At 43.9% G+C, this 19345-nt stretch overlaps 1 protein-coding gene across 1 annotated transcript in view; it reads right to left on the bottom strand.

Moving 5' to 3' along the window:
- Nucleotides 1-19345, bottom strand: part of Mast4 (microtubule associated serine/threonine kinase family member 4) — a 594548-nt gene that overhangs the window by 392403 nt on the left and 182800 nt on the right. The window contains exon 4 of the mRNA XM_042261716.2: nt 4413-4537. Coding sequence (XP_042117650.1) covers nt 4413-4537 — 125 coding nt within the window. The remainder of the gene's footprint in view (nt 1-4412; nt 4538-19345) is intronic.

Genomic DNA, 19345 nt, shown 5'->3' with positions numbered 1-19345 from the left:
TGTCTGGGAGAGGTACCACAGCTACATTTAGCATTGCCAAGGAAAACTAGATACTTGAGGCTAGGAATTAATCTCCTCCCTGAGAAGGTAGTCGGCAGAACCTTCAAATGTGCCAATGGCCTTTCAGAACACTGCAGGTCATGCGCTTCCTAAAATTCATACCCACCAAGTCACACGGTCTTCATTAATATCCTGCCAGCATATTCTCAATCCTCAGGTAAGAAGTCCATACTGAAATGTGAGTTGTTTTGATGGAACTGAATTTTGTTGCATCAAATGTGATGCTGTCACTTGGACACAACCACTTTGGATATTTTTTTTTTCTGATTCTCCTACACCTGGACAAATATCTCTTCAACTTAGTGATTAGGAAAAAAAAATCAATACACAAGTTAAACCACCATGACTACAAAGCTACATGAAAGCCGATTCATGAACATTCCTTGATTGTGGACAATGATAATCACGTTACAATTTTGTCATCATATTTTTTGAGTGGCTGACATACACTAATTGGGATTTGGCTTGTGAAGTGGATTTTAAAGATAGTCACAATTGTAAGCTGTACACAGAACAACCAAACCAGAGGTTTTAGACGGATGATATCATTAGGCCACCAATCAGAGCACACAGTCATGCCATCACTTTACCTTGAGGCTAGAGAAAGCTGTCATTTTTTTCATGAATAATTATCCATTACTTCATTACTATTTATTGAGTGCCTCCTACATGGAAGGCACTGTGCTAAGGGCAGGAGGGAGCAGACAATGAAGTCATCTAATAAGTCTGCCCTCAAGACGCTCACACGGCGAGATTAAGCGTTCACAGGTATACCACGATTGACACTAAATGGGTTGGGAAATTAGCTCACAGCTCCAAGGGGACCCCAGAAATAAGGGGGGATCAGTGAGTGGGGAGGCATGTTCTACTGCACAGAGCAACCCCACAAATTCAGCTTGTTTGGAAAAGGATTAAGTGACAGAAAAAGGAAAAAAGTAAAGAAAACAAGGGGCTCTATCAGCTGTCCACTCCCACCTCCTCAGCATCATTCTCTAGTCAACGGGTTATTTTTACTCAATGAAAATACTCCGAATACGACGGGAACATGGAACGGGCTGATCTTGAAGGTCCAGTTAGCTGTGTAGTCACACAAATGGTACCGGCCATGAAACAGACATGAGAGTGTGTCCCAGCGACATGCTGAGGTAAGAGTCTGGACATACTCCAACAGACCCAGGAGGTCAAGATGGGGCTCTGCCTAGGGGGACACCTTGACAACCCCGAAGTAAACGGCTTAAACATACTCTGGTCTCTGTGTCCAAATTTAGCCACAGTTCAGTCACCACAACTTGAAGCTTCATCAAGTTTGTGGGTAGACCAGCTGATAATGTAAATGATTCCTTGCTAAGAATGTTATCTGGCACACTTTATGGAGTATTCTTCTGATGTTATCTTTTAATATTTCTTTTGTATCCTATTCCCAAATAGGTTGTTTGGTATGCTTTTGAACAATGAAAACATCAGTTTGTGTCAGGGTACATGATCCCGGTATTAGGTAATAAGAGTATTTGGGGCAGAGCTGCTTTTATCAGAATGATTTACTTTCTAACAAGCATATATATAATATTACTATTTGAATGTTAGGATGGCAGTGTTTGAATTACACTGTCAAAAATCATAAATTGTGAAGTATTTTTGTCTTAAAAAGTAAATGCTTACAGGGAGACAATGCTTTAAAAAATTCCTCAAGGAAAACAATTCAGTTAGGAGAGGGTGGAAGAGGGTGCCAGGGGAGGGCAAGACTCCCCACTACGGCTTCAATATCCCCTCTGGAGATCAGCATTCCACACATGCAGATTGTTCATTTTTCGGAAAGAAGGGTCAGAAAGTTTCAGAGCCAAAATGGGCTTCCTGGACTGTTTTCACTAAATGTCTTTGCATTCTGCAGCTCAGAGCAGGCTGAAGACATTGGAGGAATTAAGACTTGCCCAAGTTTATTTGTCTCTTTAATGCCAAAGCAGGAACTGAGGCTAGATGAAAACCAAATCTCCGTGCACTGTATCATGCGCAAATAGCCAACATAAGTTCCCACCAGTGTATAAAATTACAAAACACCATAACACACTGATTTATATATACATATATAATTTACATTTTTGTCAATAAGAAATATTTAAAAACCAACTAGCATGCCACGCAACTTTACCACTGACCCCAAACTAACTTGTATAGACTTTTTGTTTTGTTGTTCAGTTTCTTGGTTTTGTTTCGGTTTGTTTGGGTGCCGAGAAATAAACCCAGTGCCTCACACATGCGAAGGGGGCACTCTACCATCGAGCAAGATCCCCAGACCAAGTTGTAAAGATTTTAACAAGAGGTGGAACAGATCAGTATTCTGCTACGGAGCGGGGGGATGGGCTCGGTAGATACACTGGTTGTCACTCAAACATGAGAACTGAAGTTCAAACGTCCAGAAGCCAGCATGGCAGTTGCCTGTCATCCCAGCAGTTGGCAGGCAGAGACAGGGGTTCCTGGGTAAGTCGGCTAGCTATGATAGCTGGAACCTGTGAAGCTCCATGTTCATCAAGAGACTTTGAATAATAAATAAAGTGGAGAGTGACCAAGAAAGATAATGATGTCAAGTCTGGGCCTCCAAACATGTGCATACACATCTACACCCACATACCTGTGAAACCACACACACATGCCTACACACACATACATTTTAAAAAGGTGTCCAGCAGCCGGGCGGTGGTGGCACACGCCTTTAATCCCAGCACTCGGGAGGTAGAGGCAGGCGGATCTCTGTGAGTTCAAGGCCAGCCTGGGCTATCAAGTGAGTTCCAGGAAAGGCGCAAAGCTACACAAGAGAAACCCTGTCTCGAAAAACAAAAACAAACAAACAAACAAAAAAACCAAAAAAAAAAAAAAAACAACAACAAAAAAATCTAGTAAGCATAATGGCTAAAAATCAAGGTTATACTGGGAAAGAAAGAAAAAAAGTCCAAATCTATGCTAGCAACAGACACATAAATATGTTCCAGGTGATAAATATGAGAGTACTAATAATGGAAGGTCATTTTTTTTTTTTCTGGGCAGGGGATCAAATCCAAGATTTCCTCCATGCTAGGCTAGTACTCTAACACAGAGCTACATTCCTAACCTCCAACATTTTTAATTAACATGAAAAAAAGAATGATCCTTCCAAGAATTGCCAACAGATGCTGAATTCAGGGGAAGGTTTTGGCGAGCAGCTTGTTTGCAGAGCCTAGGCTGTCTATCCAGACAGCTCCTACATGGCAAGAGAGAAAGTTGGTGGTGACTACCACAGAGCAACCAGGCAGCACCTTGCCTGGGTTATCCAAATTAACACCACAGTGCGGGGCAGAGAGGCATCGTGCACCTGTCTAGAGCATGTCCCGAGGACACATCCAGACTTCTCAGTTTGGAACAGGAATGCACAAGCCAGACTCTCCCCATGGGAAAACAGGAGGCAAGCACCATATGAAAAATTATCTAGAATTTTTTTTTCTCTTTTTTTTTTTTTTTTTTCTTTTTTCTTTTTTCGAGACAGGGTTTCTCTGTGTAGCCTTGCGCCTTTCCTGGAACTCACTTGGTAACCCAGGCTGGCCTCGAACCCACAGAGATCCGCCTGACTCTGCCTCCTGAGGGCTGGGATTAAAGGCGTGCGCCACCACCGCCCCGCTATCTAGAAATTTTTATTCAACAACACTGGTGTCAGAAAAGACAAAGCCAGGCTGTGGGAGCACACCAGATCCAAACAGAGCAGAGAAAGAAATGCTAGAGACCAGACCTCCACAGACCTGGTGCTACCCTGCCACCGTGGCGGCCACACGTTAGAAAGGACACAGGCCGGGTGGTGGTAAAACCGAGCCAGACTGCTACGCAGACACGGGGTTGTATCAGTGAGAACATTACTCAAGACGACAATTATCAAAGCAAGGGCTGTGATGGGCACACATCTTACTCTCAGATGACTCAACGCATGTCTACATAAATATGCACTCGCACCACGCACACATGTATACACAAAAAACCATGATAAGCCATCTGGGCAGGAGGCTCCGATAAGGAACAGACAGGTGCCATCTGTGTTTTTCTTACCATTGGACTTTAGTATAGCCTTCTATTTTATTTAGAAATGCTTTTGTTGTTTGTTTGGAGTTTTTTAAAGGCTAGAAAAGGAACCGACATAGAACCAAATAGAAATACTCCACACTTGGGGGTGGGCAGGAAGAAATTGGCATAGAGAGAGACAGACATGCCCACTGCCCATCCTATGGTCAATGCTACATGGATAGAAGTGCAAACCCAGTTACAGCTGAAGCAGCTAGACAGATTCCCACAGACATAATGGCCAGGGCAACTCCGACCATGTATAAGACACTCACCAAACTGGCCGTGAGCGAGGGAGCCGACTGTCCCAGTGCCTGGCTGCGCATGCGCACGAGGTTGGACGTCTCAGCCGAGGCAGGCCACGCCTGTCCTGCCACCGGGTTTGGAAGGAGGTACCTCCCTGTTGGAGTAGAAAAAAAAAAAAAAAAAGGAGTGAGCAGCAGGTCAATGACGGAGTTCTGTAGAAAGAGTGGGCAATTCCAAGTCGTCTTTCTTCATCCCTCCGGCCATGCTCAGTAGTTATGCTGATTACTAGCAAGCAGAGAAAAATGTTTTAATTAAATCAGGAGATACAGTGGTGGGTTCTGACCCTGACTTCCCACTGCAACCCAAGCAAATCACTTCATATGTTGGGATGGCGGGGGGCTTCATTGGGTTAGGATGAAGTTTTTTTTTTTTTTTTGTTCGTTTTAATCTTCCTGCCTATCCTAAAGAGAATGTTTTGAGAATATATGTAAACACACAATGTGCTCTCTCATCATCACAAAAATAAATGTGGTGTGTCTGTGATGCTATTTGATGCAAATCTAATATGGGAAACAGTCTAGAAATGAGCAAGAAGGGGCTACAAAGTGAAGGTCGTGACCAACAAAAGAAGAGGTGGCGTTTGTTCTCTCGAGGTGAAATGGGCTGGAGTCCCTTTCCCCAGCTTCTCTCGGTGAAGCCCAGGCGGCTGTCCAACCATATCCATAGAATACATAATGGTATCCGTTTGCATAAATCAAGACATCAGTGTCAGTCAAGTTCACTCCGCAATGCCCCTCAACCTTGAACTCCAACACACACACACACACACACACACACACACACACACACACACACACACACACAGGCTTCTAGAAGTCTGCCATCTGATAGATCCACACTGTAGTTCCTCAGGACTAGCATGCTCTCCACACAAGGGAGTTTGATTCTTTGCATCGGCAAAGTGAGAATGCCTATAACTATTCACACGGTAACGAGGCTTAATAAACACAATGTCTGATTTTATCTGTTTCGCCTCACTCCTAGTGCGGGACTATTACTGAATGGTGCAAAGAGGGGTGGGCATTTCCTTGCCAGCAACACAGGAGAATAGAAAGAGAGACTCTCATGTGTGGACACTCCGGCAGGATCTGCAGTGCACACATCTGCTCGCCCTGTCTCCGAAGGGACACAGGCTAGAGCCTCCCTCAAGCATGCACCTGACAAGCATATCTGACTAGTTAATTACGGCTGCGCCATATTATGTAGTTCATCACCATGATGCACGCTGGTCCCTGGCACCACAGACACTAAGCATTATGGGTATCGTCCATCAACCATCAGATTAGAAGATGTAATGCTGTATTTAACTAAAGTGCTTTCAGAATTTTGTATATTAATAATTACAGAAGGGAAAATGGCTTCTTATTTTGCAAAACTGATCATTTATTCATTGCCTGGTGTAAGTACGGAAGCTAAGGATGAACTAGACTTGCTGCCATGACCTTGCTCTGGATCTAAAAGATACTGGGGAAAGGAATTTAGTCACCCTCTCTTGACATTGGTTTCTCTATCTCTAAAATGGACCTGCTCGAATCAACCACATAGAGTTACTGAGGGAGTTTTGAGTAAAGTATTCAATATATATTGCCTGTTTGGCTATGGCATTAAGTAGTACAATGGGAAAAGACAATTTCAGGTTTGTTTTTACTTCTTATCACTCAGAACTAGAAAATGTACATATGTGGGGAAAAAACACTGGGACCACAGCAGAATAAACCATCCTGGACACATGCATATCTTTCCTTCCACATTCTCTTTCTAGGAAATACATTTTCTTGAAAATGAGGAATCACACTGATTTTTGTCAGTTGCTCCCCATCAGCTCCACACAATAGAATATAACTTTTTTAAAGTACTTATTTGTGTGTGTGTGTGTGTGTGTGTGTGTGTGTGTGTGTGTGTGTGTGTGTGTGTGAGAACAGGTACATGCCTGCCATGGCACATGTGTGGGAGTCAGAGGACAACTACTCTGGGGTCATTCTCTCTTCCCAAGTTTATGTGGACTCTGGTCATTGAGCTTGCACAAAAAGCACTTTATCCATGGCGCCATTTTGCTGGCACTAGAATTTGACTTTTCTCAACCACACACACATAGCACTATCAACTAGACGATGAAGGCTGCCAGTGAAAACTCACACATAATTAATTACCTCTGTGAACCGGATCAGTTTTGTGGAGGAATGTTACATTTAAAGTCAGAAGCATGGAACTTGAATTTTTTCTCTTGCCTTATCTTGAAACACAAGCTAGAACCTGGACTAGGACGGGCTTTAGGACCTACCGCTGTAGGTCCAGAAGCAGGATGCCACTGAGAAACGACAGGAAGGCCACAGGCTACACTTAGGAAAACGGCATTCATACAGTATGAAAACACAGTTTCTTTATAACCCAGACACAACTCTGAAAGATATAACCCTCTAAAAACAAACCAGCTAACTGAGCAATCTGAATGGGGCTTGGGGACGGGTACTAGCAAGTCTTTTCCTGTACCTTATCACCATTTCCTTTATGTTTGGAGAGAGGAGCTACTGAAGCCAAGGAGTACTAGACAGCAAGGCTCCTGTGATGCAGGGAATCCTTACTGTGCCATTCTCCAAAGATACACTTTGTATTTAAATCTAAGACTACAAGACACTTAGAAAACCCAACTGTTAACAACAGAAAGATATTTTAGTTCACTTAAAAAAATCTACAAATTAGTTTTTCTTTTTCATTTAGTAGGAAGGAATTATTAAAGTATGTTGTTAAGATCTCAGATATAGGAAACAGGGTTATACATTTGTGTCCCTACAGTTCCTGGGAAAGGGGATGGCCCTTGGTACAAATTTAATAACTGCTGATTGACTGAACGCAACCTAACTATACTGGCTAAGCAACAGCTGATCTGGTCTAAACAGGAAGAGTATCAGTGAGCAGATCATTTCCTTCACTTTTATCTGTAAGCACAGTGGAACATCTACAATCCAACAAGGCTTTGGCGCACACCAGGCCCCACAACATTGTAGACAGCCTTGTGGGCAGAGACTGTCATTGTCACTGTCAATGCAGACAGGTTCTGTAGCCAGGAAAGGACTCACAGCCAATGAAGCAAGCTGCCAAACCCACTGTTCCGGCCCCCGAGCCCCAATTCTCAAGCAAGAAAATAGTTATCACACATGCTTAGGTGGGAACACGCTATAAATTGAGGAAATGAGTTCTACTTGTAAGAAAGTGTGCGTGTCTGTGTATGTGCATGTGTGCGTGAGTGAGTGAGTGTGTGTGTGTGTGTGTGTGTGTGTGTGTGTGTAAGGATGCATCACTTGGAAAAATGGGAACAAAGTTGTTCAAACAAAAGGCTTGCGATCACGCACGCACACTCGGTTTCAAGTCCAGTTCTTACCAGTTGTGTGTCAATCAAATTGTTGAGCCTCACACGTCACAAAGCCTGGTCCTCCTCCACCACAGTAGTGATAAAATACCCTCTATTGGCTGTGTCACTTAAGACAGAGGTACAATACTGAGTAATATTAAAATAAGTAATATGACTTCATGGAAATAACAAAATCAGCATTCTCTCCGGAGGAGGAAATGGTTGCCTCGGAAGCTGGAAAACATGAGTTTGGTCCCCTGCACCCACATAAAGGTGGGAGGAGAGAACTTATTCCACAAAGTTATTCTCTGATCTCTACATGTATGCTGTGGCATGTGTGCGTGCACACACACAATAACAATAACAGCAATAATAATAGTTTTAAGAAGAATGTAGAACTTGAAACTTTTCTGCCAGGCAGTAAGTTTTGCTAGTTCAACTCAAGAGTCTAAACAAAGAAATAAGAGTTTGACTTGTGGCTGTAAATATTTCCACTTTAGAAGTGAACCTGGAAAGCAGGCCAAATATTAAGCTTAGGTTACACTGACTGGGAGGGGTATGGGGTTGGAGTGAATGATCCTCTGTTTCTGTACATAAAATTTTATAATTTTGCTTTGGATGTTTTATCAAAAATGTGTTCCATATTCTAACCCAGAAAACTAGCCCCAAACACATTCCTTCCACCCCTCCAAATGATAGTTCCTAAGTGAAAGTAGATACTTTCAATGGTTACAGATGAGGACGTCTAGAGTCAGGAAGAGGTTTGATGGCCAATGAGAGCAAAGGGGAACCACGAGGAGCCTCCTCATCAGAGCCAACACTCCTGGCTAACCCTCTGTACAGGATGCTAATCTGTGAAGATCCCAGATCACTGGGCTGAGGCAAAGCCAGACTCTGGGCAGAAGCCAGCACCAGCAGACGGGATCAAAGCCAGGGCCCTCTTTCTTTTTTACAATGCTGACCTTCCTTTTGAAAATCTGCCTCTTGTTAAAGCTCCCAGGAGTTTTAAAAATAGGGAGCGGCCTCTGGTAATAAGACCTGAGTGCTACCTCACCTTTCACTGACATCACTTTTAAAGCTAATTCCATATCTTATTCGCTGCTCCCATACATCGATTCTATCTCATTATGAAGAACAAAGGTATGCCTTCAATTTCTTTGTTACCTCAACAGAGCCTAACCCAGAAAATGACACTTAGATTTAATAACTAACTAGCCATGGCCTGTGCATGCATCTTAGACTGTCTTTAAACCTAACAGGATATAAAGGCCACTGGCATCCGGGGTAAATAATAACTACTTTAGCTGTGGGGGACTCTAAGGTCAGACCTCTGAGTCTCATGGCTAAAACCCTCAAACTGATTCTTCTACTTATTTCATAACCTTCTCCAAACCTCAGGCTCCTCATTTGTAGAGTGAAGGAAAACTAAAAGCGCTGTTGTAAATCTACAACAGAAAATACATTACAGAGTTCAACACTCAATCCAATCAGCTGAACATCCAAGGAATACAATATACACTCTAGTGAGCAAGAGGAACAAGTTATGACACTAGGAAAATTAATTAGTAAGTGCACAGACATGTACACGATGAAATGTTTATAAATCATGCAATAGGTTGGATCTCAGACGTCATTATTTTTGCAATGGTCTTATCCTACAAAATCATACAAACGCTACAAATTAGACGGTCTGTTAATACAACACATGGGACGCATCCTTCCTGCCTGCCACCCCCCTTAGTGTGAATCGAGAAAAGAGTAACAGATGGATCTAAGGCGATCATTAGAGGGTACTAACAGTGCTGTATCTGGTAGCGACCACATCCAACTTCATAGAAATGTACTTTCTGATGACTACCAAGGGCTTCTAAAAAGTGTGTTGCTGTTACATTCATGCATCATTTGCTGCCTACGATTTAAGAAAATCAGCATCTGTCAACAGCATTGTTCAGCTGCACAGGGTGGAAATTAATGGATAATACCACTTCCAATGTGTTGTATGAGAGGTGAGCTTGCTTAGCAATCTGGCTGCTCATTTTAATACCAAATGGAGCTTGCTGTCACAACTGGAACATTGATTAGCATCAGGCTCTTTGAAAGCATGCTTCTAAAAATCTCACCGTGTTCATTAAAACTCTCCTTAAATATTCTCTACTGATAGAACTAGATACAGAGGCATGAAACAGAGGTCCATTTTAAAGCTGGAATCAGTTGACTCCGATCAATCCCAGAAACTGACAGGTTTCAAGCATTGAGATCTATCTATGCCCTTTAGACTACTCACAGGGGCTACTGTGGCTGTATTGGCCATGGGGACTCCACTTAACTGAGAAAGCCAGAGCCTTGCATTCATCTATTGTTACACACTAAAATAAACATTACTGAGCAGAGATGCCAACCACATCTTGGTTCTAGGTAAACTGCCTATTAGCCTCTCTGGGAATGTGCTTTTCTTTGTTTCTACCCTGAATTCCAAGACAATAGAGAGGCAGCAACTTTATAGATGCATGCTTTCAGACATGAGATACGCGCTTTCAAACTGTCCCACAGGTGGGACTATCCCCCGGAAACAGGAAAACACCAAGTCAGCAATAATTTTAGCAGAATGGCCATATAAAGAATTAAATATAGCCTCTAGAGATCTCCTTTATCATCAGGGAATCATGGTACCTGACTAGATGTGAGAGCTTCCATTAAAAATGTTCCTTATCACCTGAAGGGCCTCATAGATTTAGCCATCAGTCCACAGCCTTACATTTGGGGTTATTTCTTTTGGATTATAACCAGGATATAAAAGGAAAGAGAAGGCTGAACAACTACATTGAAAAAGTACTGCTCCAGTCTGGCTTCCGTGATTCAGAGCTAAGAGCTCTGAAAAGTGTGTTTATCTCTCTCTAAGGCACCTACCAAGAACAGTCAGAAGCTGGGCAGGATGGCCAATGCCTTGCTCTTGGTGGTTTTGAGGAGGCGGGAGGACCATATTGGGGTACAGTGAGAATGGAGGGGCCGTGACAGAGACTAAGGGGCAAGAAGAAAACAAACATGAAGGACAAGATGGCATTGGCTATGCGTAGGTAAACAGGGCCATGTTCTCTGGGGAGAAGAGTCTCTCAGCCAGTACCTTAAGACGTATATAGGTTTCTAGGTTTCGGAGAGCAGCCTGTGGCTCCCCTTACCATCTCCTGGAGCTCTCACCGCGGTCCCCTAAAACCTCACACTCACCGCCACACTGGAAGAAGCTGGAGTCCCGCCACTCAACCCCTCACATGGCCTAGTAAAATAGCCCTTGCTTCGCGGCTCTTTAGGCACATATACAAAGGCCGTGAGAGCGAATGTTTGCACACCCATCTCTCCAGCAGCTCTCTTCACAGGAGCTAAAAGGGGGAAGCCACACGCCCACTAATAGATGAGCATCACTTAGCAATGCAACGGAATACTAACCTATAAACGGAATGAAATTCTGATACTGGCCAGTGGTTCTTGACCTTCCAATTCTGCGACCCTTTAATACAGTTCCTTGTGTTGTGGTGACCCCCCCCCAACCATAAAACTATTTTCGCTGCTACTTCATAACTGTAATCTTGCTACTGTTATGACCTGTAATGCCAATATCTATGCTTTCTGATGGCCTTAGGTGCCCCCTGAGAAAGGGTTGTTCGACCCCTGCCAAAGAGGTTGTGACCCACAGGTTGAGGACCACAGACATGAATGAACCATGAAGATATCATGCTAAATGAAATAAGCTAGCCACACGGGGTCAGATGTTATATGATTCCCTTTCCATAAAGTACCTCCAATAGTCAGTTCACAGAGACAGTGTAACTATGGCTTTTGAGTTTGAAGGAAGAGAGAGAAGCCCCTGCTTAATGCATTATATAGTCTCAGTGTGGGATGATGAAATTGTGCCAGAGATGGATAGTGACAGTGGTTGTACAATGACAGAAATGCATTTAATGTGATGAAATTATGCACTTAAAACGTTTAAAATGTTAAAGTGTATTATGTATCTTTCACTACACATAAAAAAGTCTCCTTTGCTTAACTAAAATCCCTGCATCTTTTAGTTAAAAAAAAAAAAAAGAAGAAGAAGAAAATCACAATGGAATACTCAGATTTTCTCAAAGCATATAGCTACACAATCCACATGAACTCCTCCTATCGCAAATTATACTTAATAACCCACACCCTTCCTGTCATAAGCAGGGGAGTGAATCTTTTAAGTGCCCTCCAAACTCCAGACATGGGAAGATCAAGGCCCACGCTAAGTCACTGGCTGGTTCTGGGCAGAATCGATGACTCAGCAGCCAATGCCCTGGGAATCTTCCATCATCACCCAGAGATCCTTCTTCTATGCCCCATTGCTCACTCCTAAACATTTGCTCCCTTGCCATCATGACTCTCGTCCCCACAGCAATTACAGCTCCCTTTATTCATCTCCAGCAGTGCGACAACAACATGGAGACATGGTTCCCTCCATCTTCCCACTCACACGGGTGACTGCCTTCCAATTTCTGGTCCCCAGTGCAGAGGAATGACTAGAGAGCATCGACAAGTCTGATCAGTCATTCTTCTTAGCGGCGTAAATAAAAACAAGTTGAGAGGCCAGCGGACAACTGACCACACATGCTAAATTTCGTTGACTTCTATATCGGGCGGCTTTTCAAGCCTTTTAAAAAGCATGCAGTGTGTTCTTTGACACGAGAGGAGTCCGGAGCACAGCCTTGACCCTCAGTCCTTGATATCACGGCCCACTCACCAGCAAACTCCAGCTGACACAGAAATTGGAAGCTGAATACAAGAGTGCACACACGCAGCTTTGGATGATGGTGTTACAGCTGACTTGGGCCTAATAGGGCACTGAGGTTCTCTCCTCATTAGCTTGTGACTCCGATTCACCAGAAGCACCTCCTTTCACTTTCTGGCATACTATCCACAGCCTACTGTCTTTAACATGGGATGGATAGGCAACACTAATAAATACAAGGATCCAATGACCAAATTAAGAGAAGTGCTTTGAAGGAAGCTTAGAGCGCAGGAGGCAGGCATCGGAGGCCAGCCATTTCTTTGGAAGTTAACAATTTCACATACCTAGAGAGACTGGGTCAGTGTCAACGAAAGCCCAGGACCATGCTGGCCGAGTGCTAGGAACTATGGGAAAACAGCAGAACACATGGACCTACAACATGAAAATCAAAGCCTTTGGATAAACCATGAGGCTCTGGAGGTCAGTCTGCGGCTGCCACTGCCACTGTCAATCACAGCTTTAGCTCTAAATCAAAACTCACTTTTGGTACAGGTGCTTTGGTAAGGCAGTTCAAAGATACAGCGGTCCTGCACACTCAATCTAATATACCCAGCCTGTGACTCGTGCCATTTTATGATGAAAGAGCAAAAATGTCAACACACAGTACAGTTTTAAAGGGAACAACACAAAATGGTACTTACATGGAAATCTTTTTGGCCTTCTGCTTGTTCTCCCTTAACTTGTACTTAAAGCTGTGTAATCTACCACGATTACCACTCAATCTAATTCTACTAAGTGCAGACTTTAGGATCAAATCAGTTAATGCGTACAGCAGAGCAAGGTAAGCTACGTCCCTCCGATTCAACTCCATTACAGCCCTTGGCTGTAGTAACACCCAGCAAATTCTTCCACTCTGTAAAAGCACCCAACCGTGGCCAGCAACTCCCCAACTGGACCTAGATCACCAGGGCAGTCTCCCCTTGGGGTGGTGCTTGTCTGAATTTAAAATTCTTATTTAAAAAAAATAAATAAATAAATACTAGTTTTGCCCTGAGCTCTGCTTGCATAGATCAAAGGTCAAGGGGCAACTGGAAATGGATTTTTAAAGCGTGCTGAATAGAGCCCTCTTTAGTGAGAACATTCTAACAGGCCACAGACACCAGGCAGTGTCGCCGGGGATGATGGTGTGAGCAAGGGCCTGGAGGAGGTGGGCGGGCGGTGGAGCTGCGATGGCGGCAGCTAAGTGACAGTGGGCAGAGGTCAGAGTTAACGCCTGCAATCTGGCCTCCCTCCGTCCGGGCATTGAAATATAATTCACTAGAATGAATTGCTAGACATGTCTAAGCCCCCTGGGAAATGACAGATATTGATGAATGCTGCTGGCAAGATATATGGAAGGGGGAAAGGCAAATAAATAGAACAATTTTTTTCCCCTCGGAGTCATTTTGTGGATGTGTGGAACAGCTGTGAAAGCACTCGTCAGCCTGCTTCTCCCATCCTCCTCCTCCTCCATGTCTGCTGCCGTCACGTCCCCCCTGTCTGAAATCCCCAAGGACCAGTATCTGCCCCTCCCCAAGATGAACACTAAATGCCCAAGAGCCATCTCTTTGCTACCCACCAGGCTTGTTCTCAGCCTAGTGCCTGGCATTCCTGACATGATTTCCTCCCATCTGAATGTGTGCCTTGGCTCCTCCAGACCCTGGAGACACACCCAGTTTTTTAACTCCTGGAGTCAAATTGTGGATCCCAGTTCCCAACTGTTGATGTGTCCCCAGTGATGAGCTTCACGTGCTAAATTTAAACCCTAACCCTGCAAATAGCTGTTTGACCTTGCCCAGGCTTTTTGACTTTTAAGCTTCAATTTTCTGCAAATGTTCTACAGAATGGAGATGGTAATTTCACACGGTGATGGCAAGAACTACCTGGAGATGTAAACAGAGAGGAACCATCGCTCTGTGTGGCAAACCCAAAGCCCACAATAAACCATAGCTTATCATCCCCTCCGCTCTCTTAAGTAACTGCTCTTGTAAGGATCCTCCCACATCATGCCCAGGAGAGAATAAGCCCTCCCTAGAACTGGACACTTCGGGATCACTGGTTCTCATTCCAGTTGCCAGGTGGGCTCAGGAGTGCAGGTGGGCAAGCGGTCAGGCATGGGCTTGCATCCTGGCTCGCCATCACTAGCTAGGGAGCCTTGGGTAAACGGCTTTCCCCTCTGAGCTCGCTTTTCCTTACATCTAATAACGATGAAAGTAGGCGACACATACAAAATGCATAAATACTTGGTGAACACACAAACTGTGCTCAGGAGCGGCTGAGGTCCTCTCTGGACACCTCACCCTTTGGGGGCATCCTTAGGAAAGCAGCGGTACTTGTAAACCAGAGATGCTTCTCAGTCTCCCCCATCACACCGTGTTCTCCATGTGGGCACACAAGTAGAATGATGCTTATGCTAGGTACCAGACACCCCGCGAACGCAGTGTCCTCTAAGATTGCAGCCCACATCACACTTAGTCGAACTCCACAGCCCATACCGAGAACCAGGTGGACTTTTGCAGAACTGCGCTTACACCTCCTCTCTGTCACTCATGTCTCTCTGCAGGATGGCTCTCATCGTTTTACGGCTCCACACCATCTAGAATACTAAAATTTGGTTACTTTCTTTGTTTCACGACAACAACAAAAACCCTCAAAGGCCTTAAACGTGATAGGGAAGGTGCCGCGCCACTTCTTTGGCTTTGATTTTTATCTCTTAAGAAGTATGCCTGAGAGTCCACCACCTCCACCATATACCGTAGATTCCAGTGGGAGCTGCCTACCCTCAATAGACTAGAAAACGAGTTGGCTTACTATCTTACTTTTCAAAGAAGTTATGAAGCCTACTCAATAACACTCCTCTCTATGACCAGACGCTTTGATTGATGTCGCCAAATGTCACCCACAGAGCCCTGTGACACTAAACACTGCTGACAGTTGCCCTACATCTCAACAGTTATTATAAAAGCCAAGGAGAATTCGGGGACGAGGAGCCTTACAAGATAAACAAAAAAGGACAAATTCAGCCTTAGAGAGGATAAAATAAACTCTGTAACACCAAATATGCAGAAATTTCCAGGCAGGTCAGGAATTCCTTAACAGGCTTCCTAGTTAAAGGAAAATTCTATACATAGTTCTGTTCACATAATCATGTGTTACTATGTGTATTTTCTTGGAACAGTTAACAATTCCATGCTGGTTCTACTCTAAACATATTTCAAGTTCTTTCTTCTCAATAATGATGCCTATGTATAACCCCTAACTGCCGTTATATTTTTGTTTTAAGAAATACTTGCTAACGTTGATTAGTGGATTAAGCAAGAAATCTAGAGCGATTGTTATATGGTTTATGTTTTATGGTTATAAAGTTAACATTGTTTCAAAATACCACACAGATCTCCTCTCTCCGAGGTCCCTGTGTCTGCTTCGAGAGGTCTCTGTCAGAGCTCTAGAAACTGTTCTCCAAAGTTAGTAACTGCCAAATTCCACCTGGTTAAAAACAACAGGATCTGAGGGGTGGGGGTGGGGGGTGGTTGATATCCAAGCTGCAATCCTGTGTCTTGAATTAAATCTTCACAAATTCCTAAGTGCTTTCTGAAGCACATCATGAGTATGCCCTTATATTTAAGGAAAGACAACTCAAAGCCCAGATTAGCATCATGATTATCCCAGCACTGTCTGAAAATGAATGGCAGGTGTGGTGCAGGAATCCAGCCTTTCCATTTCTGAGCTATTACTTAGCGACTGACTACTTCGGAAATCTCACAGGACATTAAGTAGCTGTGAACTCCAAGGTCACTGCCTTGTATTTTACAGTAACAGCACCACCAGACTCTTTGACATCCCCCACCCCTTATTTTAGAGAGAATTCAGCCATGCTTATGGGGAAATCAGTGGGCTGAGACAGGGGAAGGTTGCCATTTGGCCATTCCAATCAGCCTCCGAATGGTCATCTCTCAAGCTTGAAAGCTTGATTATCTCCTGCTAGCCATTCCTTTAAATGCATTTATTCTTCAGTTATTTGAATCCACAGAGAGCCCTGAGGGTTCTGAATTGCATCGTAACAGGGCATATGCACACCAACGTTCACACTGAGAAGTGTGTCACACATCAGATCTGCCCGGAGTCTGTCATCTGTCATTCACAAAGATGGTCCTGATTCCCATGTAATAAAGTAGCTGGCGGGGGAAACGAAATGTGAAAAGGACACTATATTAATGTCTGTGTGTCATGCCTCACAGTCCACTGTCACTCACAGTCCACTAAGACCCATGAGACAACATGTCTGACAATGCCTAAATACAGAATCATTCCAATGTTTAATGAAAACATGGCCAAATTTAAATACAAAGATAGAAAGCCAAAGGAAATCTGAATTCAAATACACTTCTATATGTATGTCCCAAACACTGCATTGAATGTACATATACTAAATCATCATTTCTTATCTGAGTGAAGATGTACTGGGTACCCTTTAAGCTACCCAGAATCTCTGTTACTGAGACTTAGTACTTGAAATATGTGAGGCTTTGCTTGGAGGCTACAAAGAAAAGTCTTCAAGGAACTTAAAAAAAAGAGACCTGATAGGCACAAAAGCTTGATGATGTGGAGAAGCAATTTATCCAACAAAAACAGGGACAATATAAGAAGATGGGCACCAGGGGAGCCAGAGCCAAGTGGCAAAATCAGCAGAGGCAATAAGGAGCTGTTTGGAACAGAACTCTTTTTTGTTTGGTTAGTGTTGGCCAGATTCAACCTCCGGTCATGCACATGAGCATCAGGACTGATCTACACTGACCACTGAGCTACACTCCAGTCTTGGAACGGAATGTGAATCAAGGAAAGATCACTTCATTTCCCTTTTATACACCATGGGGTAGAGAGGCAACACTTACCACTCTGGGCACACGCATAACTTATTACTTTTCTTTTACAAAATGCTATTTCTATATACCAGTATAGTAAAGAACAAGCCAAGGATCAAAACCAACCAACCAAACACCTATGCATTAAGATTCCCAGCAACCAGAGCACAGAGAGGAACCCAGTGGGCTACCTAGCTCTCATTATTTAATATCAGACCAGTCTAAACCTTTTCCTTAAGCTGACTTCAGAGAAATGCTTTAGATACTTTAATAAAAGGGTCCCCGTCCTTCAGAATAACTTAGAGCAAAAATTGGGGGATTCCTTCCCTTAAAGAGGACCAAATAAAAACCAAGTATTAATGGAGTGTTTGTATACACACATGCAACACATCCACATCCAGACTTAACATTTGTACATGGCTCTCCTTAGCAGACAGAGAAGTTGCCTGCCCTTACATGGAATCCTTCTCAAAGCTCAACATGATGCAGTACTGAAAATTTACACTGGTCAGGAGCTCTTACTCAGAACCTAAAACTAGGTAATTTATAAAAATAAAATGTTTCTTTCTCCTAATTTCAGGGGCCAGGAAGCCCGTGAAGGGTTAGCTGGTGTGTGGTCTGTTAAGGGCCTACTTGTTATTGTCTCCCCTGGCACAACTAACAACCCACTTACAAGGGTCTTAAGCCCACTGGTGAGACAATAGTCCCCAAGACATAGTCATCCCGAAAGCTGCTATCAGATGGGCAATTCTAGAATTTTGGGTGGAAATTGTCAAGCTAAGTATGACTTTCCCTGTGTCCCTACCAGGAAGAAGAAAACAGATACTGAAATACTACTGTTCTCTCTCATACAACCCTCTTCCTGTGAGCAAACGAAGAATGAGGGGAAAGCGAGGAGGGGCCTGACCCCTCCCCTCCTCCCTTCAGACTCGGGTCCAAGACAGGTACCTGAGACGGAACCATCAGAGAAGAGAGAGATTATCTGTCTAGGCAGACACACGAAAACAAATTTAGCCCCGGCAATGTGTACTGATTAAGTACCCGAGAGGAGACAACGGAACACGACAATGACAGATGCAGGCAGCCACCACCGGAGTCCTTAATGCATCAGAAGCACTAATTTTTATAAATCTTTAAACGTTCCCACTGGTGGCATTTGCATCTCTTAGCCTTCCCCTTCTCCTGGGGAGCTGACTGCGAGTTGGCATCGTTTCCATGAAGTCAAAATCACTGGGACACCCCCAAGGGCTTTGACCGGCCCATGAAAACAAGTTTTATGAGAGAGATGGATGGCCTAGCAAGTTCAGTGTCAGGGCATGTTCTGCTAGAGGAGATGACAGCCGCGGTCTTTCCACAGCCATGGGGTAAGTGTGCTGTGAAGGAGACAGAAGAGAGGAGGGAGGGGTGTAGAGAGGGAGAGAAAATGAAGGGACACCATTCTTAGCATGGGGTTTCCTTACTGTCTCTCCATGGGAGATGAAATTCACTTCTTAAGCACAAAAGGAGCTTGACAAAAATAGGGCCTAGATGGCTTCACCCCACAAGACATTTGCTGAAGCTCAAAGCCAATGTAACGTTCTCAAGGGGTGGGGCCTTAAGAGGGAAGTTTAGCAACAGTTGGGTATTATGGAAGCCAACTCCCTCCAGACTGGGATATTCACCTGTTGAGGAAGGCTTTATAAAACAATTTTTAAAAATATTCGTATGTTTTGTGTGTTTGTGTACATGTATGCATATGAACAAACATGATATGGCACACATGTGGAGGTCAGAGGACAACAGATGGGATAAGTTCTCTTCTTCTACCACGTGGGATACGGGGATGGAACTGGGGTGGGTCAGGTTTCGTGACAAATGCCTTTACCTGCTCAGCCACCTGACCAGCCCCAGGCGTCACACCCTTAGCCA

This window comes from Peromyscus maniculatus, chromosome 15 (genome assembly GCF_049852395.1).
Source record: "Peromyscus maniculatus bairdii isolate BWxNUB_F1_BW_parent chromosome 15, HU_Pman_BW_mat_3.1, whole genome shotgun sequence".
In the NCBI taxonomy this organism is placed as follows: Eukaryota; Metazoa; Chordata; class Mammalia; order Rodentia; family Cricetidae; genus Peromyscus; species Peromyscus maniculatus.
The sequence above is the reverse complement of the archived record's forward strand: the minus strand, read 5'-3'. Positions and strand labels throughout refer to the sequence as shown.